Consider the following 23,177-nt stretch of genomic DNA (forward strand, 5'->3'; position numbering starts at 1 on the left):
CTACACTCTTTTTTCCTTGGCCGAGTTTTCGTCCCATTAGGTTTTTCTGGCAAGGTTTTTAAGGAGGTAGTTTTCATGGACATCCAAAAGGGAGTGTTATAAATATTATATATATGGATGTCTATAATAATAAAAAATCACTAGGTTACCCAAAGTAAAATATAATCATTAATTCTTGATTGTATTCAGAGTAGTTACCCAATTTTCTTATGGCAGTATAAATAGGAATTCTTTGCCTATTGAAATGTGACACAAGAGTTTCGCTTTCTCTTTACATATCTCTGTTACTCTGTATTTATTTTCATTATACTTTATATCTCAACATTTTTAATAGTTTTATTTTTAATAGTTTTATAACAATTCATGGTATTTGGGGATTTTTTTAAAATTAGTTAAGGTTTTTTTTTAATCAACTTTCCTCTTAATGGCATGTAACATATAATTATTAAAATCTTTATTGGCCGAATCAGGGATTGAAATGCAATCACGGATTTAAATGCTAATAGGCAAAAAGTTTAGGAGTATTCATGCCAAAAAGTCTTAAATAATATAATTTCAATAATGATATTTTGGAGTTTTTATTAAAATTTTAGTTATAAATTAACTATATTTAGGTCCAAAGTGTATTTTCCATTCATTTTGACAATGAAAATATGTTGTTGAATATTTAGAAACCTACGATTATGAATGATATTTAGCTAAAATTCAAGAGAATATACTCATTTAGTACCTTATGTTTTTGCAAAGTATCATTTTGGTACCCTCTGTTTTCAATAATGCTTATATGATACTCTGTATTTTAAAATCGTACATATTTGGTACCCTAAACTCAGATTTGATAGATAAAATTTTGTTAATTTAATCAAACTGTTGTCAATTATGTAAGTTACAAATTTGAATTTAATTACATAATTACATATAACTGATGACAATTTGATCATATTGACAAAATTTTATCTATCAAATCTGAGTTTAGGGTACCAAATATGTACGATTTTAAAATACATAGTACCATATGAATATTATTGAAAACAAAGAGTACCAAAATAATATTTTGCAAAAACATAAAGTAACAAATGAGTATATTCCCAAAATTCAAACCTATGTGGCTCTATTCCTTTAGGAAATGATTCCTCGTACATAATGATTCTCTTTCCAAACAGGGCCTCGCCTTAATATAGTCCGCCTCGTTGGCTTCTTCCTTGCAGAAATTATTCCCACTAACTATCAATTCCAATCAAAGTTTAAAAAGTTGAGCACTTAAATCATTACTTTCCCTACTTACTCTTTAAACCTTCCAGTAATATTTACCCACGTGGAAATTACCATGTACCTCACCACTCTGAATCTCAACCCTAGAGAAATTAACAAATTTGCCATTAAAGACCGCGTTTGGTCCGGAGACTTGTACGCTCCGCAATCAGATTCGTCTAATCGTTCGTATAAATATTTGTTTATTCCATTTTCCAGTCCCAGATTTAAAGATTCTATAACTCAGTCTCGAGTGGAGTAGAGTGTGGACTCAGTGGGAATCGTCACCATGACCAAGGTTCCTCCTACTTCGGCTCCGAGCTTGTCAATGGCGGCGGCGTCGACGATCAAAGCCTACTCGGTGCCTTTGGCTCTCTTCTTAGGAGCTATGTTCTATCAAGTCGTTCTAATTCCTAAATCCTTTCCTCCTTCTCATTACGACGGTACTTCCTTAGTTTCTCTGTTTCGCAATCTATCTCAACATTATACACACACATACTCATACACATACATACATATATATATACACACATACATATACATACACATATATATTATGTATATGAGATTGTGTTTGTGTGTATATATGTACATATACTGAGTGAGCGCTTTTGATTGGTAAATTTGAAGCTCTGCTTATCAGTAAGTACAGTTCAATTGAAGAAGTGAAGGAAGCCTACGAGAAACTTTCATCCAAGTGGTAATTTCTGCAATTTCCATAACCCTATTATTTTTTGTTTGAAATATTTTACTCGTCTTTAATCGGTTATAGTTCATAACTTTTTTCGTAAACATTAAATAGAGAAGTATTTTTTTTTCTTTTATTTTTTGGTCACTCCGGTGTAACTTCGTTTGTTTTATTAGTATTATATATATGTATGCATATATTTAAGCTTAGGAGTCATTGGCAGTAGATAGTAGGTAGTATAGTGTTATGTGTTTTGACTGTTTGGAGAATGCATTCGTTTTAATGTTCTTAAATGTAATATAACTAAAAAAAAATTGTTATCTATTGCAGGAATTCAGACATTGACGTTCCTCTTGCTTCTGATTTTATCAAGGTCAGCAATTTCTTGCTTTGTGTTCTGTAGTTCATCTGCTAATATGGGTTGAATTCAAATACTTGAAAAAACGAACATGTTAAGAATAAAACAACGGATTAGGTTCTAGCTCTGGGTATATGGAAGTTGTCTATTTTTTTCTTTAAGTTCTGGTACATGCTGACATGAGATGGTTTTAGACCATTTTTTATGTTTTCTGTATCGAAAAAGGCCATATTTCTAGTAGCTTACAAATGCATGTACACATTTCATGGTGGAGCATTACACCCCCACATTACAAATATAGGAGTCAGTTTGAAGTATTTTATTCAAATACATCCTCTGCATGTGATCTTTTGAGGTTGAGGATTGCTAGGTCATTCCTGATACTGTTGCTTTAAATCTGGGACTGACTATCATGTTGCAGATTCGCTATGCTTATGAGTTGCTGACAAACCCAACATGGAAGAAAAATTATGATATATTTGGTATTGAAGAGCAATTAGTAAGTTGTCAATCTCCAGCTAATGAATATGAGAAAAGTACACTTTCAGTTCAATGAACCTTTCTTTGTCTTCTCTTTTAATCATTGCGAGGTCCTTTACTGTTCGGGTAATTTCTGGATTTCTTGTTTATACTTGGTAGGGTGTTTTTGAGAAGGCCAAAGAACAGTATGCAGGAAGTAGTATTTCAACCATAGACCTTCCGTTATTAGATTCTGCAATTCCAGGTTGGTTAAGATCTCAATCGTTTATTGCAATCGATCAACTCTTACATGCATTTATGTGGGAGAAATAACAGTGTGTACTTTTGTCCTTTTAGATACTGGAGATGATAGTCTTAATGTCATAACCTCCGAGGGCTTTCAGTCTATGTTGCAGGATGCCCAGCCCTTACTAATCCAGGTACCCTCACATCCTAGAACAGGCAACAGTTCCCATGTCAAGTCATTTTTGTTTGTCTTTTCTCATGTTCCTCTTCGTCTTATCGTACATCAGACCTTCTTTGAATTAATCAGTGATTTTTTCCCTCCTGTATGTCAGCTACTAGTTTTAGTATGTAAATTAATCAGCTCCTAAGTTTTTCATTTAAAATGTACTTTACCTCTACGGGGTGATCAATGATCATAAGTGGGGTTGAGTAAATTGTTCATATAAAATAACTTTGAACATTTATCAGAACTTAAGTGTTAGTCTATTTATCGGTTTTCGGTCTAAAAGCTTAGAAGATTTTATATAGCTATTTGGATGTCTATGCTTACTATTCTTAAGGTAGTGATTAGAAGAATTTTGATTTACCCCAACTAGGTTCTTCAACAAATGGCAGAGTTAATAAGCAAAGATAGAGAGAAAATTGAAAATAGGAAACTACAAAAACGACTAGGCAGATCTGATATTTGATATTAAATGAAGAAAATGATAAGAACACACTAGAACCTCAACTCTTTGCAAGAGCCAAAGCTCAACTACCATACAATTCTCATGCTGCTCCCATTCTTTCTACTCCCATTCATACTACTCCATTCCATCTCATTCACTACCCCTCGTTACAGTTTCCCTTCAATTTTCTATACTACATTATATATCCCACTTGATCCCTCTATTGGTGTCTATCAAATTTGAAATTCAATAGAGATAATATAAAGAAAAAGAAGATTAGCCATCTACTAATCAGTCATAGAAAAAAGGTAGTTGATGTCCAAGGGTAGAATGTGTGCCCTTTGGCTTTTAGAAACATCTAACAAATTTAAAGATGTTTAAAGAAAAAACTGGTGATTTGCTGTTTTTAGAAAACGAAAAGATAAGAAAGGGTAGAATGTGTGCCCTTTGGCTTTTAGAAACATCTAACAAATTTAAAGATGTTAAAACAAAACTGCTGATTTGCCTAAGAAAGGCTTCTCTTAAATTATGGAATAAAGGAAAAGATATATAAATGAAGAGAAATCCTTGAGCATGTACACACTTTCATGGCTCACTATGATTTAACATAAAGTATCACCCGCTTATAATATTTTTTAGATAAAATGGCTGAATAACTGCTTTTTTTTTTTTTTTTTAATTTATGCAATAATGGTGATATTCCTGAGTGATGTACTGCACATATCCGTAATTTGTTTTGTAGATTTTTCAAGAATGATTTCATTATACAAGTACATTGCTTATGTACATAATTAAATTAAGTATCTACAGTTTATTGATTGAAGTTTGGAAATCTCTAGAGTCTTAGTCCTGTTAGGTCCTCATGTTTGATATTTGTATAATGCTAAAATATAAGTTAAACGTGGTTGGTTGGGTATAAGCTGCACTGTTTACGGACCTTCAGTTTTCAAAGGTCTATTCCTATTCAAAGAAAACTTTTGCTATCATTGTTGAATTTGCTATTCTGTTATATAGCTTTTATTTGGTCCAATTTTATATTTATTGACTATATGTTGACTGAAATTCGGTCCAGCTGTTTTCATTTGGGAGCAAGAGTTCTTTTCAGTTTTCTGATGCCTGGAAAAGAATTGGTATGTTTTTTTTTCCCTTTGGAAGTAGCCCACCTTTTTTATAATGGTTTCTGCATTTTTTTCCTTCTTCTTTTTGGAACATTGTTTGAGTTGAGTATGAGAGAATTCTTGTATGAACAATAATTGCTTCTTGACTCACGTTGTCATTATTTTTACTTTCCCATATAAGCTGTTTTGCTGGATGGGGTTGCAACTACTGCTTCTGTGGAACTTGGGAACCTTCAACTTGTGGCATATCTTTCTGAAAAGAAACCAACAGGACGGCCTTTTTTTAGAAATGGTACGTGATTACCATTTTTGTAGTCTGATTTTAGGCAAAGCTGCATTCTTCACCTCTCAGATGTAAGGTCTTTGAAAATAATAAATTTTCTCATTGACATTCATCTGTATAAAACATGTTCAAATGATGTAAGAATTAGGGATATTAGTGCAGTCTTCACCAATGAAAACTAAAAAGGGTAATAATTTGATAATCTTGCTTCAGTTATGATTGTGTTTTATATGATAGCAGCCTCAAGTGGTTGGGTGTGTGATAGACCCGAGAGAAGGTTCACCTATGCTAGGAGAGGTAAGAAAGGGAATGGTCAAGTGTAATGCGTTCTAGGCCTTATGGTGTGGGGAGGGTATTTTGGTAATTGTAGAGCTGGTTGTTAGAAAGTTGATTTAGTGTCTCTGTGTAGGGGAGGGAGTAAGGGGCATGCTGAATCTAGTTGCTACTTTCTGCATCAGGAGAGTCCCAGGCTCTCTAATACCTGTGGAAAGTGTATTTGGTGTTTGGCTTTCTGCCTAATTCAATAACAGCTCTACCTTTGGTTCTTGTTCTTCTATTTTCTGTGTACTGTTCCATTAGTGTTGTGACTGTACAGGTGGTCGGGGCATATCAGTGTGAGTGTGTGTGGGAGGGGCAAGGGGTTCTAATCCCCATTGTATGTATATAAAAAAATTATGTTTAATATAATTAAAACATCATGGTTTCCTTCCTGTGTGGCAAGATCCTTGCTGATTATAATTGATCCTTTCTTTGAAACATGTGCCCTTTGATTTACCTTATCTATTTTATACACTCATATACATTCTACTTTCTAAACTAAAGCAAAATCTCAGAGAAGTCAAAAATTTTTTGTACGATTGAAGTTTTGTTATTGATGGTTAAAATATGATACACAAGTATACGTAATCGATTAAAGTAATATAGATAGTAAATAAAGTATCGTGGATTATCAACCAATTACTAATAAATGCTTTTAAATTTCTATTTGGCTGTCAAAAATAGATTGATTGTTTTAAACTAAGATTTAAAATTAAAATAAACTTTGCAAAAATAAAGATTGATTCAATAATTAAAAAACCTAGGGTATTAACTTCATCAATTTTTCATTCTATTATTTTATTAATCAGTTCTAAATTTTTGTCTTCCTATTCTAATAGTAGGTTAACATAAATCGATTCCTATTCTTTTTCAAGATATAGGATCTCAACCTATATGCAGGTTTTCTACATATCTGTGATAAACTTAAACATATAGCATGCATTAAGCATAGAAACCTAATTACTACACAAGCCATACATATACTTTCGTCCAATATGTAACCTATGTCTATATAACGATAGCATATTCAATTCTCATCTTTCGAATTTTGAATCAAAATCATAAATCAAGCAAATATTGATCAGGTATTTACTAGCATTAAGCAAACATTATATAGATTAGAATAAAGAAGAAGAATCAATAGAACATCATAATAAGATTAAATAGAAATCAAAGTGACGACATTAAACACTAGATAGAAGTGTTTAGGTCATATCATGACAAACAACAAAATAATTATTCAGAAACATAAAATTCAAAGATTTGAAGAAGAAAAAAAAATGAAAGTGCAGAAAAACTAGTCTCTGAACCAAATTTAATTTCTAATCTCATAATTAAAATTTGACCTAAGTCTAATTAAACCTTAAAGTTTGAATTTATACCAAAAAAACACGATTTCCTCTTTTTTTTCATAGGCGGGCCGCGACTTGGCCTTTCCTAGGTCGCGGCCCGTGTCTTTTTAAGGCTCTTCAAAATCTGGTTAGCCCTCCAAGCGCCGCGACCCTCTAAACCCAAGTCGCAGCTCACCTCTACAAGGACCTCCTGGGTTTTGCCTCTATTTCTTCTAGCACTGCGACTCTATTGACCAAGTCGCGACTCTAATTCCTTTCAGGAAACCTTTAGCCTCTGACTTTACTAGAGTCGCGGCCCTTAAGCCCATGCTGCGACTTTAATTCCATTTTTTTTCTTCAGGTTTTAACCTTTTGACATATTTCCTTCATCAAAACTTATTATAATTCATTTTTAACACCAATTTGAGTTGAACAACCACCAAAAGCTCAATTTTTCCACCATTTCCTCTTCTTTTCGCATTTAACTCGTGATTTAACGCACCAACCTACAATAAAGACAAATACAAGCGTAATCTTGCACAAAACAAACATAACGACTCAAGATTACCACAAAAACACATCCTAAAACAATACTAAAATGGAGTTATCAAACTCCCCCAAACTTACTCTTTACTCGCCCTCGAGTAAAGAACACAACAATAAACAGACTCGACTAAAAACCTAAACAACAAACACACTTGAATCAAGCGGACAACTATAATTCAGGCCTCAAGCTATGATGACTAACACACTTGTATAATCTTCAGGAAAATGAACTTATAATCCAAAATTTCAGTCAAAAATAAAAATAAAAAATAAGACTTTCAATAGGATTTTCATAAATACATGCTCATAAATCAATAGGACTTTCATAGCTTATAATTGAAAGACTTAGGTTAAGGTAGATGAAAAAATCATTTAGGCTCAAAATATACCATAAGCACTCAACCAGACAATTCAACATTTATCCACTCAGAAACCAAAAAAAAAAACAATCTCGAATTTCCCAATATTTCTTCTTTTGAGAGAGAATTCATAAATTGATTTTTTTCTTCATTTTTTTTTTCTTTCTCTCAATTTTTTCTTCTTCTAATGACAAAATTTCCAAATATAAACCCTATTAAAAACCATCCCCACTTACTTTTCATATGCTCATAGTATATCAAAGGGAAGGAAAAATAACAAAGTTTCAAATGAGCTCAAAATAAGTGTCAAACAAAAAGAATCAAATTAGGCTCAAAATTGGGTAGCTAAGGATTTAATAAATCAAGGTTGGTTTGAAAGGCACAAACGTTCCAAAGAATTTCCTAAATCATTTTCCTAAGCATGCATAATCTAAGATTTCATCTCAAATAGCAAGCAAACAAGTTCTAGGATAACTAAATTTTTACAATTTATTTTCATTTTCAAAATTCAGCCAGCATAAATAATATTTAGTCACACAATATTTATTAAAAATCATGATTAAGCTCTCAATTATTTAAGCAGACAACGCAAATATGGAAAAAAATATTCAACCACGCACATAGGTTTTTATAGTTTCATTCCCATTCAATTTATACAGCACATCATTCAATCATATTATTATTGGCTAATCATTGTCAACTTGATTCAACTAACATTATAAACAACCTAGACAAAACATAACACACACAAACAAAATAACATAACATATACAAAATAATAAATCTCTTTCCCCAAACTTAACCTAAACATTGTCCCCAATGTTTAAATAAAAGCTAAAGAAAAAGAAACTTACATGACACTTCATACTACTTAAAATGATACGCATCAAGATGGTGAATCGAAAATGGGGAAAGGAAATTTTTTATTTCCTGGGCCCGAAGTAGCACTGCAACTCAAATTAATCTCATATTTAATAGAAATTAAAATCTAATAAAAATAAATAAACAAAATACTAAAATTAAAATGTTCATAATCCAAAACTTAAATAAAACTAATAAAGACAAATGCAAATAAAATATTGAAATGCCTCCAAATGCGCTGTCATTAATGACATTTAGCCAGACGCTTTAACTTTTTCTTCAAAATCAACTCGGATCCAAACCACCCCTCATGTCCTTGAGAGCCATAGTATCATAAGAAGACACTCTTTTCTTGATATTGCATGTTTTTTGAACTTTCCACCGCTCATGAAACAATCAAGCTTTTTCACTAAATATCATTTTCACTTTCTGACGAACTGCTCATTTTCCACTGTTCACCATAGTTTTCTTCTTAGTTACTTCCAGCTTATCACCCTCATTTTCCTTCACATCAACTCTACAACAATTTGGAACCTCCATTGCTACAAAAACTTTAATTATTACCTCTTCTTTTTGCACTCGCAACTTTAGTTCACCTTTTTGTACATCTATTAAGGCCCTACCAGTTGCTAAAAATGGCCTTCCAAGAATAATGATAATATTTTCACTTTCCTCCATATCAAGAATAATAAAATCTGCAGGGAAAATGAATTTGTCCACCTTTACTAATACATCTTCAATAATACCCCTAGGGTGCTAACTGAGCGATCTGCCATTTGCAGACACGGTAGTTGGTCGAGCTTCTCCCAAATTCAACTTCCGAAAGATTGATAAAGGCATTAAATTCACACTGGCTCCTAAATCACACAAAGCCTTTGTTTCTACTGAACCCCGTATAGAACATGGGATATTGAAACTACTAGGGTCTTTAAGCTTGGGAGGTAGCTTCTTTTGAAGTATCGCGCTGCACTCCTCAGTAAGTGCCATTGTTTCATAATCCTCTAGCTTCCTTTTCTTTGACAATTTTTTTTTTTCATAAACTTCACATAGGTTGTCATTTGTTCAAGTGCCTTAGCAAACGAGATAATAATGTGTAGCTTTCGAAAGAGATCCAAAAATTTAGAAAACTTCTTATCAAGCTTATTCTTTTGAAGCCTTTGAGGATATGACATCTTTATATGGTGATCTATGCTTATTTCTGGTTGCTTTTCTAAGTTCTCAGTAACATTAGACCCACTCACTTCCTTCTCCTTATCAACCACTTTTGGCTCTGTTAACTCCTTGGAATTTCTCAAGGATATTGCATTGCACTGTTCTTTTGGGTTTACCTTAGTAGTGCTTGGTAAGTTCCCTTGAGCACGATTTGTCATCAAAGTAGCCAACTACCCCATTTGAGTCTCCAAACTACTTATAGATGCCCTGATTTCTGTCATAAATTGGTTCAACGTGTCTGACTGTACTTCTGGTGGGTTAACTTGAGGAAGTAATGGTGGGTATTGTGGCATTGCTTGGTGAGGATCATAAAACGGTCGACGATTTAGCCCATGTATTGATTGATGGGGTGGATATGGTTGCTGATTTTGTGGGTATGGTGGTTGTGCTCCTTGATTATTTTTCCAAGACAAGTTAGAGTAATTCTGCCACCCTTGATTGTAGAACATGGAATATGGGTTATTGGCTGGCCTTTGGTTATTTCCTATGGCTTGAACTTATTCCATAGGAAAATTATTTAAATCCATTACAAGACACTTGTTAGGTGGATGCGCCATTCCACATATTTCACACACTTTGTAATTGCATGGCTTGAGCTGTGAGTTTATTCTGTTGTATTTGTTTCGCCAGGGATGCCACTTGAGCTGTAAGCATTGAAATGACATCTAATTCAAGCATCCCAGCCACCTTCTTTGTATTTTTCCTCTTAGTAGGCCACTAGTAATTATTCATGGCCATCTCTTCTAGTAGATCATAAGTTTCGTTGGCACTCTTGCTCATAAATGCCCCTCCTGTTGCTGCATCTATGATAGTGCGAGTTGTATCACCTAACCTATTATAAAAATTATGGACTAGCATCCACTTCTCTATACCATGATGTGGACACTTCCTTAACAACTCTTTAAATCTTTCCCATGCATCATACATTGATTCTTCATCTGACATAAATTATTAATATCCCCTCTCAACCGTGCAACCTTGGATGGAGGAAAGAATTTTGCAAGGAACTTTTGAGCGAGCTCCTCCCATGTAGTAATAGAATTAGCCTGTAGGGAAATCAACCAACTCTTTGCTCGGTCCCTTAGTGAAAATGGAAACAACCTCAACCTTATTGCGTCATTGCTCACCCCATTCATCTTAAAGGTCGCACAAAGCTTTAAGAAATTAGTTATGTGTAAGTTAGGGTCCTCTGTCGGCAAGCCTCCTGATAGGAAGTTTCTGGACATCCTTCCTCATACCAGGCCAATACAAGTCTGCGGCCACTCTCTGAAATGTCTTGAAAGTACCCGAATGTCCTCCCATATTACTACGGTGATATTCCTGAAGGAACAAAGGAATAAATGGTGAAGTAGACGGCAAAACCAGCCGCCCCTTAAAGCGAAGAACGCCATGATGCAACGAATACCCCCCACCATCGCAGCTTGAGTTTAAATCCTGGACCACCTTGCCAAGCATAGGATCGGAAGCAATATGAGCTTGCAAGTCCAGAATAGACACCACACTTGGAACAGAAATGGAAGCAAGGGCAGGTGCGTGAGGAATCCGAGATAAGGCGTCTGCTGCCTTGTTCTCTAATCCAGGCCTATATTGTATCTCAAAGTCGTACCCCAGCAATTTTGTTAGCCACTTTTGATGCTCCGAAGCCACCAATCATTGTTCCAGCAAGTACTTTAAACTACGCTGATCCGTATGCACTAAAAACCTTCGCCCCAACAAGTATGGACGTCATTTTTGAATTGCGAGCACAATGGCCATCAGCTCTCTCTCATAAACTGACTTGGTGCTTGCCCGCAGGGATAGAGCCTTGTTGTAAAAGGCGATTGGGCGCTGATTTTGCATGAGAACAGCCCCTAAACCTGATCCGGAAGCATCAGCTTCCACCACAAATGGTGCTGAAAAATCAGGGAGAGCTAACACGGCACGGAACACATGGCATCTTTGAGCTTGTCAAAAGCTTCTTGCGCTATTGGGGACCAGCAATAGGCATCCTTGCGTAGCTAATCTGTCAAAGGTCTTGCTAACTCTCCATACCCCTTAACAAACTTTCTATAATAACCAGTGAGACTGAGAAATCCCCGCAGCTCTTTGATGGATTTTGGGGCTGGCCAACTAGTCATAGCTTGCAGCTTGCTTGGATTGGCTGATACTCCTTGAGCTGAAATGATGTGACCCAAATATTCCACTTGAGATTGAGCGAACATACACTTTTTTTTATTGGCATAAAGGCGATGTTGCTGCAGCTTGGCCAACACTTGCTCTAAGTGTTGCAAATGCTCCTCCAAGGATGCACTATACACAAGGATGTCATCAAAGAACACCAGCACACACTTTCGTAGAAAGTCTTGAAATACTTCGTTCATGAGAGCTTGAAATGTCGCCGGAGCATTGGTGAGACCGAATGGCATGACAAGGAACTCATAGTGTCCTTCATGAGTACGAAAAGCTGTTTTCTCTACGTCCCGAGTAGCTACACGGATTTGGTGGTAACCAGACTTCAAGTCCAGCTTAGAAAACACTTGAGCTCCGTGTAATTCATCTAACAATTCATCAATGACGGGGATAGGAAATTTAGCAGCGACCGTCTCTCTATTTAAGGCCCGGTATTCGACACAAAATCTCCAACTCCCATCTTTCTTTTTCACCAAGAGAACCGGACTGGAAAACAGACTTGTACTAGGTTGTACAGTACCAAATTGAAGCATTTCATAGATCAACTGCTCTATCTCATCTTTTTGTGCATGAGCATATCGATATGGACGAATCGAAATCGGACCAGCCCTTTCTCAAAGGGTAATCGAGTGCTCTCGGGAATGTGTCAGAGGTAACCCGGGAGGCATAGAAAATACTGAGCTATACCGATGGAGAAGGTAAAGTACGGCCTGAGGTAGACGCTCGATTAGCTCCGGGGTGCTGCTGCCAAAACTCCAAGGTGCACCCAAAATCCATAACCCTCTTGCTCCACGGTGTGAAACATAACCTTGAGAGTTATTGGTGACTTACACAAACTGGGATCCCCTTGTAAAGTGACCCAAGCTCTGCCCATTTGAAACTTCATTACCATGGTTTTCCAATTAACTTGGATGTTCCCCAATGTTTCCAGCAATTTGACACCAAGAACCACATCCATATCGCCAAGTTCCAAGGGCAAAAAATCAGTAACTACCTTGAGGGACCCCAAATCCAATTCAACCTGAGCACAAATTCCCTTCGTACGAACCTTATCACCTGTGCCCTGCAAGATTCCATAACAAGAAGTGGTAGTGATTGGTATTTCAGAGGCCGAAACAACATCCATAGATATGAAATTATGAGAAGCCCAACTATCTATCAATACCGTGACTGGTCGCTGTCCGATATGGCCAGCCAATTTCATGGTATGAGAGGATGAGAAACTAGCTAGTGAGTGAAGTGATAACATGGCCAGCGTTTCTTCAGTCGCCATTATTTCCTCCGAGTCTGGACTCGCTGGCGGTGAATCGGTAGGCAAATTGAGGTCTTCCTCATTAGTAATTAACATGACTTGTAAGGATTTTTTTTCACATTGATGCTCACGATAATATTGCTTATCACACTTGAAGCAAACCCCACGAGCTCTCTTTTCATGGTACTCTCGGCTTCAGACATTCGAAGGGAGGACGGCAAGGCTGGCATTGTTCTGGTGGTTACCGTGGTCAGAGAAGACGATGCGATGGATGAAGGTGATGAAACGGGGGAAAACGATTTGTGGCTAAATGGGTTAATCGTGGATCTGGAGGAGGTGAGTGGGCTAAGGTTGGGTTTAGTGTTTGGGCTTTTCGTGGGTTGGGCCGTAACCTGAGCTGCAGCAAAAAATTGTTGGTCCTCTATTCGTTGGGCTATTTCCATAATTTGGGCCAGTCCCGTGGGTTGCAGTATATGGATTGAGGCCTTAATTTCTTCTTTCAAACCCTTGTTAAAACTCCCTTCCAGAATATGTTCGGGTACATTGGGGACGCGAGACGCCAATGCTTCCCACTTCACCCTGTACTCCCTCACCGTCGCCTCTTGCTGAACTGAAAGAAGTTCCTCCGATATCGAGCCCACCGGAATCGCTCGGAACCGAGAAAGCAGCTGGTGTTTCATCGATGCCCAAGAACCAATCGGTCGCCGTTTGTTTTCCCACTGAAACCAAGTCAGAGCATCTCCTTCCAATCCAGTAATGGCTGCCTCCAACATCTGAATCTCAGTTAAGTGATTCAGAAGAAAATATCTCTCCACTCTAAACACCCAACGTTGTCTCCTGAGAACAAGGGCAGCTCCATTCTCGGCGCTCGATAATCTCGTCCATACGTAGGAGCAAACGGATTTGCTGTAGGTGTCGTTCTCGGTACCGATTGAACACTGGGTGACGCCTGAGCCGACTTGGAATGGAACTCTCCATCCTCAACCTGCTTCTCCCGATCTATACTCGCAGCGGTGGTCTCCATTGATGGCCGAACCTGTGATTGAAGCAGCTGGAATATCTCAGACACCTGGCCAGCCAACAAGTCCAGCTTCTTCTCCATGGATGGAATCTTTTGAACATCTTCTTTCATCAGGTCGATATCCTTGGGAAGTTGCCGAAATTCTGATCGCACCTCTGTGATTTCTCGCCTGAGGTCCGCTTGAACCAACTCCATTTTCTCCTCCATCACGTCGACTTGAGCATCCTTCTTTGGCCCCATTGAATCCTACGGCTCTGATACCAATTTGATAGGAAGTTCCTTTCAAAATGGCATAAAACAGTAGAGAAAAGGAAAAGAAAGGTAGTAGAAAATTCTGAATTGTATTGATTACCAAGATTTCGAGAGCTTGGTTCTCTCCAAACAGGTATTAAACCTTTACAAAATACTTGACAACCTTCCCTCTCTACAGACCAGCCTTTTTATTCTAATAAACTAGGAAAATACGGTGCACTCTCCCATACTCTAATACAACTCAAATAACTAACTGTTAGTTTTTATCCCCTGCTGCAACCCCACTGGTATTCTTCTTGTGCTTCCTAGAATACACATAAGTGAGGGGAGGTCTATCACCTCCAAACTGTACAGTAGATTGAACCATTTGCAGAATCGCCGGCTTAATCTCAAAATTATTCGCAACAATTGTTGGAGGTCTGATGAATGAATGCACTCCTGTAACAGTTGGGAGTACATAATCTCTTAAACTTCTAACCCCTTGATCAGCAGGGACCTCAGTAGCCACTGCCCTTTCGATATCGTTGGCAACATGATTTACTGCATTCCCTTGATTTGCAGCCATGGAAAAATCCCACCTTTTCTTTATCTTTTGGTTCTGTCTGCACGTTCTTTCAATTTCAAGATCTACAGGTATGAGTTCCTTTTGTCTACTTCCCCGCATTTACCAATAATTCCTGAAACACAATACAACCTTGATCCAAATGAGTATAAAATATAAAAAAAACCAAATTAGAACAAAAAAATTTAATTTTGATATTAGATATTAAGCCCTCGGCAACGATGCCAAAAACTTGATCGTTAAAATATGATACGCAAGTATACGTAATCGATTCAAGAAGTAATATAGATAGTAAATAAAGTATTGTTCCCACAAGGACTATCAACCAATTACCAATAAGTGCTTTTAAATTTCTATTTGGCTGTCGAAAATAGAGTGATTTTTTTAAACTAAGATTTAAAATTAAAATAAACTTTGCAAAAGTAAGGATTGATTCAATAATTAAAAATCCTAGGGTTTTAACTTCATCAACTTTTCATTTTATTATTCCGTTCTAAATTTCTTTATTCCTATTCTAATAGCAGATTAACATAAATTGATTCCTATTATTTTTCAAGATATAAGATCTCAACCTATATGCAGGTTTTCTACATCTCTGTGATAAACTTAAACATATAGCATGCATTAAGTATATAAACCTAATTACTGCACAAGTCATACAGGTACTTTCGTCTAATATGTAACCTATGCTTATATAATGGTAGCATATTCAATTCTCATCTTTCGAATTTTGAATCAAAATCATAAATCAGGCAAATATTGATCAGGTATTTATTAGCATTAAGCAAACATTATATAGATTAGAATAAAGAAGAAGAATCAATAGAACATCATAATAAAATTAAATAGAAATCCAAGTGACTACATTATACCTTATACCTTAGATAGAAGTGTTTAGTTCATATCAAACATGATTAAAATAACAAAATAATTATTCCAAAACATAAAATTCAAAGACTTGAAGAAGAAATAAAAAATATGAAAGTGCAAAAAAACTAGTCTCAAAACCAAATTTAATTTCTAAACTCGTAATTAAAATCTGACCTCACCCTAATTAAACCCTAAAGTCTGAATTTATACCAAAGAAACATGATTTCCTCTTTTTTTTTTTTCTCATAAGCGGGTCGCGACTTGGCATTTCCTAGGTCACGGCCCGTGTCTTTTTAAAGCTCTTCAAAATCTAGTTAGCCCTCCAGGCGCCGCGACCCTCTAAATCCAAGTCGCGGCCCGCCTCTCCAAGGACCTCCTGGGTTTTGCCTCTGTTTCTTCTAGCGCTGCGACTCTATTGACCAAGTCGCGGCTCTAATTCCTTTCAGAAAACCTTCAGCCTCTGACTTTGCTAGAGCCGCAGCCCTTAAGCCCATGCCGCGACTTTAATTCCATTTTTTTTTAGATTTTAACCTTTTGACATCCTTCCTTCATCAAAACTTATTATAAATCATCCTTAACACCAATTTGAGTTGAACAACCACCAAAAGCTCCATTTTTCCACCATTTCCTCTTCTTTTCGCATTTAACTCGTGATTCAACGCACCAACCTACAACAAAGACAAATACAAGCGTAATCTTGCACAAAACAAACATAACGACTCAAGATTACAACAAAAACACATCCTAAAATGACACTAAAATGGAGTTATCAGTTATTCTCTCTCATTGCTTCGTAGATTTTATTTTATGTAATTTGCAATTAAGAGGATTGTACATTCTCTGACACATAATTTCAAATAATTTTTCTCGTTTCATTTTATGATTAGCAACTTGCTACTTGAGGCTAGCTCAAGTGGTCAGGCGAGTGTGTGAATAAGGAATCTGAGGTTCAAAACCCAAGCTGTGATTAATATTTTTTTTTAATATAAAATGTGTTTTTTCCATATAAGCTCTAGTTCTTATCGGTAGTGATAAAAAAAATTCACTACCGAGCATTTTCTTTATATATAAACTATTTATATTTATAAAGTAATTGATATGTGAACCGTTATCGTAGATTTTTAAGTGTACCAAGTACTTTTTTTTTTTTGTCTATAAATGGATTCATCTAATTAGTTCGGTGCACTTTATTTGTTTCTTCCTCTAACTAGACGGTAATGTGTGTAGGCTTTCCTTCTCTTGTTACTTTTCCCCAAGGGTGTAGAACTGCTGATTGTCTTATTAGGTGAGCCTTTATTTACTTTCATGTTATGAATTTTTTTTTTCCTGTGACGTGACAAGTCACATGTCCATTAGTAAATATGGTAGCATGATTTTGTCACTGGGTCCATTTTACCAGGTATGATGGGGAGCTGTCTGTTGATGCAGTTACAGAGTGGTTCGCAACAAATATTGTCGGTTTACCTCGGATTTTTTACTACTCAAAAGAGTCGTTGGTAATATTTCCATACTTCTAAGTTTCAGTTATTTACAATTTTCTAATGGAAGATTCATCTTATTCATGCTTATGTCATGTGTCAAAATAAAATAATGAATTCAATAAACTTTTCATCAACGTGTTACGTTGTAGCATTAACGATAGTTTACATCTTCCACAACTCATGCTACCTTGCCTCTTTTCTTTCCTGTTCTTCTGTTTTTTGTGAAACATGTAACCTTATCTTGAAATTATGTAAACCTGTGTTTTTTTTTTCCAGGGACAAAATTTCCTGGCAAAAGTTAGTCCTCATAAGGTAGACTTTTCATTTACAAACCTGCAACACTCTTACTTTTACTGTGTTCATATGCTTGTGCAGGGCGATAAACTTATAAAACTTTTCAACTCTTGGTGGTTTTGATGCTCCTGGCTTGTAGGTAAAAGTCATTATCTTCTCAAGAACAGGGGAACGAGCAGTTCCTGTTGTACGTCAAGCTGCTAAAAAGTATTGGTCTCATGCCTCTTTTGCATTTGTGCTTTGGCGAGAAGAGGAATCTTCTGTTTGGTTCAATGCGTGAGTGGATCTACTTTCTATTTCAGTTAGAAAGGATTGTGATAAAGTCTTATCTTGTTCTACAATGGATAATAACTTTAATGTCTGACTTTGGGAAGTTTTGACAATGAATGCACAACAGGTTTGGGGTGGAGAGTGCACCAGCAATAGTATTTTTGAAAGATCCAGGTGCCAAACCTGTAGTGCACCATGGTAATTTTCTCTCTCTCTATAACTCAGGAGCTCTAAGAATTTGATTTGAGTTCTTTGCTTTGTGGTATAATCAATTTTGATGATTTATGTTGCAGGAGCAATTAACAACTCATGGTTTTCAACTATTATGGAACAGAACAAACAGCTAGGTGAAGAATTGGTCTTATTATCATTACTTAGGTCTTCTTATATATTTTCATAAATTCTGTGTGGTCATGTCAAATAGATTGTCTACCTTATATGTTCAAGCACCTTATGATTATGATGCTTCATTTCACACCACTTGCGCCCTATATTTTTCTTGCCTCTACTATACATTATCAACACTCTGCTGGTGGCGCCTATTTTTTTTTATCTACAAGTTTTATTGTTTAATATATGTTATAAATATGTCTATTCATTTTGAAATGCATAATTTTTTTTAATTTGTACTTTTTGCCTTTATATAGGATTTTAGGTAGTAAAGGTGGTGATTTGGGATTCTGGTATGCATATCCCGTTGCTTGTCTTCTGTGTTTATAAGTTAGTAATGGTGTGTTACTGATGGTTGGTCACCCATCTAAATTGCTTATCTGGATGATCTTTGCTTTCCACTTTGGCTTCTTGTAGTGTGTTCTACAGATCATTCTTTCTTTTCACCAATGAAACCCAAAATAATTGAACTAGTTTTCATGATTACACAGTATTTTGTGGAGAGACCCTATTTATTTGTCTAGCTTGTGTTTTCAGAGCTTCCTCAGTTGAGAAGTGCAACATCAATGGAATTGGGCTGTGATGCTAGAGGCTATTCTCGTGCTGGATTTGATACCTCTACTTGGTATTGCGCCATTCTTGCAGGAAGGCATTGCCCAGAACTCAATAAAATGCGTGAAGTAAGCATCTTTCCTATGCTTATGTTTTTATAAACTCAGGCAATTCCTTGTCAGAAATAATTTTGGCAATCATGTGTTCACAAAATTTACCTAAAGGTTTTTAAAGGGTCGCGTGAAATATACTATTTTAAATGGTTTCTCATTTGTATTCATCTATATAATACAAGTTAAGCAAATAGTTTGATTTGAGTTAGTTGATAGACCATTCATCTATACATTGAGTTAAGAAAATAGTGTGAATTAAATAAGTTGATAGACCATACACAGGGTTCAAGAAATACTATCCGGTGATATTGAGTCTAGTGATGATCAAACCACAGCACCAGCATTGGGTGCAATAAGAAGCAAACGATTGACTTTTGCTTGGCTTGAAGGGGAAACTCAAAAGGTAAAATAAATTTTCGTTTCCTTTTAGTTTTACTTTTGAGTAGTTAATTAATTCATGTTGAGATTTTGATGACTTTGTTAAATGTCTGCAGTTTGAATTAATTAATTTGATAACCTGTATTAATGGCAATTGATATGTATAAATGATCCATTGAGAGTTTTATTAGGTTGAACATGAAAAATGAATGAGAAAATGTATCCATTTTTTTAGCTTGAGTTTTAGATGCTCCATTCATTATCCTGACTAAATTCTAATTGTTTGTTGAAAGTTTCTTTATCTCTAATTTGTTTCCATGTTAATGAAGAACCCATTTGGCAAAGGCCTGGTATAATTTTATGTTTGAATCTGTTTTTAGCAACAGATGAAGAGGGTAAATATGCCAGAGCACTGGTGTTAATTTTCATTGTTAGAGGCCATAAAGTTTTTAGTAGGATTGGTAGTGTCATTTTTTTTTTGTTTAATTGTTGGTTTCTGGTTGAGTTCTTTAAAATTATTTAATGAATTTGGGATTTATAATGGTGATCATTTATTTCTTTTGTCCAGAAATATTGTTTCTTTTACCTCAATTCTGAAACCAGCTATGATACTTGTGGACCAAGGAGAGATCTGGCTGATGTACCACGGTTATTTATAGTGCGTTACAAAAGAAATGCTAGCGAAGAGGACACAAAGCCTAAGAGAAAGCAAGGAAGCATATGGGACTCATTACAAGAACAGGAATTGGATCCTGCATCACAACTTGTGGCAAAGTACAATGGTTCAGATGAAACTTCAGAGGTATGAAATTTCTGGCGTTTTACTGAGTTCTTCAAAACGCCATCAGATGCCATCAATAACAATTTTTGTAATTTTTCCTAAAGTTGGTTATTTGAGGTTCAAAATGCAATTAGATGCCTTTAATAACAAATTGGGCATGAAATTACAGAGACATCCCATTTTATATGATATAAAACCCTTTCATCAAGAATCTTAAATGTTTTGCAGGTGTTGGTTCACAGATGAAAATTGCAGCTTTAGATGTTGGCAGTAATTTGGTTTAATAATAAGTTTTAAGAGATGATATACAATTGATGTAAAGGATAAGATGCTAGGAAGATCATGTGACCTATAAAAATGAGAACCATTAACTACACATTTAGTAAATTGAGAACCATTAACTATACATCTAGTAATGAAGAGGATTAATGTACAAGACTAAGCAGGTGGTTTTAATACTTTTAATCACCTCATGGTCTCAAAGGCACGTTAGTCCGTTACTTTTTCCTTTCTAATATGGCTGCCTTTTCTTTTTCCTGCAGATCATTAAATGGGTCTCACAAATAATCAAGGATGGTGACTCCAGGGATCTGCCTCATTATGTAAACCTTTTTTTTTTATTATTATTTCCTTTGAGCAGTTTGTATTAAAACTTCTTAGTCCATCCATCAAGATTTCTATGAAGGTCCTTAATCTACATTCATTCTGTTAGAGTACTATTAATGATATATATTTAAGGCATGTATGCTACCAATTCGTGGTACATTGATATGTTCCCTTGTACTTCCATCATCTCAAACCATTTAGGGATATAAGAACTTTCATCGCTTCATGTGTTCTGGGATTTATGCTGATTTAAGTTTTCTGTGTGCTCCAAATGCAGCGAACAAAGACTCCTGAACTGGTTCCCGACGATGCACAACCTATCTGGTCAAAAGGTGTTCAAAGCTTACCTTCAACATCCACAATGAAGCAGGGTATTCGTGGCCTTATAACCAAATTTTATGATTTCATTGGAGATCCAAGGATTGGTCCCATCCTTCTTCTGGCAGCTTTAATATCTTTTGGTAGCATCTGGCTGCGAAGAAGTCAACCACCTCAACAGCCTAATGAACCAGATTCAAACCAACCAACTCAACCTAGTTCTAAGGTATGTGATGATTTCATACATCTCTGTTTCAGTCTTATAAACTCTCCTACTGAACTAATAGCTTTTTTTTAAAAAAAAAACTTATTAGTTGCAGACTAGTCTACACATTAGTTTCGGAACAGGTAGAATGGACGCTACTAGTAGATTAACTTTTGGAATTTGTGTAGTTCCAGGAAAAAAGGAAAGCCAGAAGGAGAGAACGAGTGAGAACTGTGTCAAATGACCGTCCTTCTCCTTCCATCACCAATGAAGAACCTAAAAATGCTTACCAGATGCCATTTTCAGATTCCGATTCTGAGTAGTAGATGCTCCTCATTTTTCTAAAGATGAAATACTTGACCGATAGCTGAAGTTGTGTTTATAAGTGAGCCATTAGTCTCCACTGTGATAATTGAAGCCATAAATAGAACCTGGCGATTCTTAACACTACCAACTACTGGTTTTATGCTCTGTAGATTTTACAATTACAGCTCCTTAAAGTTTCTAGTTTCTTGTAATATTGGAGATACTTGTTTATTTGCCTAACCGAGTGACACGGTACATAATCCTCCATCAATATAAAGTAATTTAGTGAAAACACAAATTGACACTCCATATAAACACTGAAAACTTAAACATACAAGAAAACTTAAACATACAAACTGGCATAAAGTAATTTAGTGAAAACACAAATTGACACTATATAAACACTGAAAACTTAAACATACAAATATTAATTTAAAAATTGTAACCATGGTGCCATACTTAATCTAAGATTACTAATGTTGAAGATTTAATTAAGATAATTTACTACTACGTATTTGTTTACATATTTGCTTATTTATTGTCTCCTAAATCCAAAACCATCTAATATTAAATATCCTTCTATTTAGATCAAATTAGGTGTAGGTAGACACGTAATTGATGGATTAAACAATGAAATTAGTGAATAGGGATTTAAATAAAGGATTTTTTTTCTTATACTCACTAAAATTTACGTATATACTGCCACATAAGTATTTTAACATTTATACGATATTAAACTTTTAAAAAAAATATATAGTGTTTAGTCGTGGGTCTCGTACACGAAGCTTCTCCTTCGCTAATCACTCACGTCAAAGAAGCTTAGAACAATGAAAAAACTCTGTGAATGTTGGCGATCAAGCTTTAGGAAACAACAGTAAGAAAATCCAATGAACAACAACTTGAAATCAACCAACAACTTGAAAATTACTGGCGATTAGCAATAGAAAATCATTTTCAGCTACCATCAAACTATCAATGAAAACTCAACAAAAAAAAAAACCCTCCACTTTTCAATAAGATTTAGAACCAAAGGAGAAAAAAATCAGCTAACAACTTTAAATAAACGAGGTAAGATGAAAAGATATAGTGAAACAGTGAGATATTTTAAATTTTATATTTAATAAAACACTTATGTGGTATTTTTTTATAGGTTTTTTTTTTGTGTTTATATCATTGAATTTGGGATATAAAATGTAAAATTGCCATTGAAAATATTGTAATATTATCAACTCCCAGCTGCTCTTTTTGCTTCCATGCCCTGCCAGTCGTGCCATGTGTCCGCCTCTGATTGGTTGCGGCTGGGTCAACACTTACAACTCCCACCAGCCCATTTTGTGTGCTCTTTGGGCCTTGGACCTCCCATTTTGAGCTTTAAAGCTCTTTTTTTTTTGTGTTTTAGAAAAAGAGCAAATTGACCATTCACCAAAATAGCTAGGTTAATATTAATAATAAGATTTGATTTTTTTTAAATCATATTTTATTATTAATATTTCAGATTTATTGTGTAAACCCCATTTGTTGTTTAATTTCTTTTTAGTCATTTTTTCCCTCTATAAATAAAGATTCTTTCATTCACATAAGTATGTAATTTTTAGAGTAAAGAAACTATAGCAAAATTTCTTCTCACTTTCTTCTCATATTTTCTTCTTAGAATTTTGT

The 23,177-nt window shown here is 35.4% G+C and overlaps 1 protein-coding gene across 1 annotated transcript; it reads left to right on the plus strand.

Moving 5' to 3' along the window:
- The first annotated feature begins 1,410 nt into the window (after window positions 1-1,410).
- On the plus strand, window positions 1,411-21,816 carry LOC133830596 (uncharacterized). The gene is made up of 20 exons (XM_062260603.1): window positions 1,411-1,694; window positions 1,882-1,951; window positions 2,270-2,312; window positions 2,719-2,796; window positions 2,937-3,021; window positions 3,114-3,196; window positions 4,743-4,800; window positions 4,970-5,080; window positions 17,052-17,109; window positions 17,224-17,320; window positions 17,582-17,617; window positions 17,739-17,875; window positions 17,997-18,067; window positions 18,163-18,216; window positions 18,797-18,939; window positions 19,196-19,327; window positions 19,871-20,104; window positions 20,626-20,685; window positions 20,967-21,233; window positions 21,401-21,816. The coding sequence occupies exons 1-20, from the start codon at window positions 1,541-1,543 to the stop codon at window positions 21,533-21,535; spliced, it is 2,106 nt and encodes a 701-aa protein (XP_062116587.1). The 5' UTR covers window positions 1,411-1,540; the 3' UTR covers window positions 21,536-21,816.
- Window positions 21,817-23,177: the final 1,361 nt, after the last annotated feature.

Source organism: Humulus lupulus, chromosome 4 (genome assembly GCF_963169125.1).
Source record: "Humulus lupulus chromosome 4, drHumLupu1.1, whole genome shotgun sequence".
In the NCBI taxonomy this organism is placed as follows: Eukaryota; Viridiplantae; Streptophyta; class Magnoliopsida; order Rosales; family Cannabaceae; genus Humulus; species Humulus lupulus.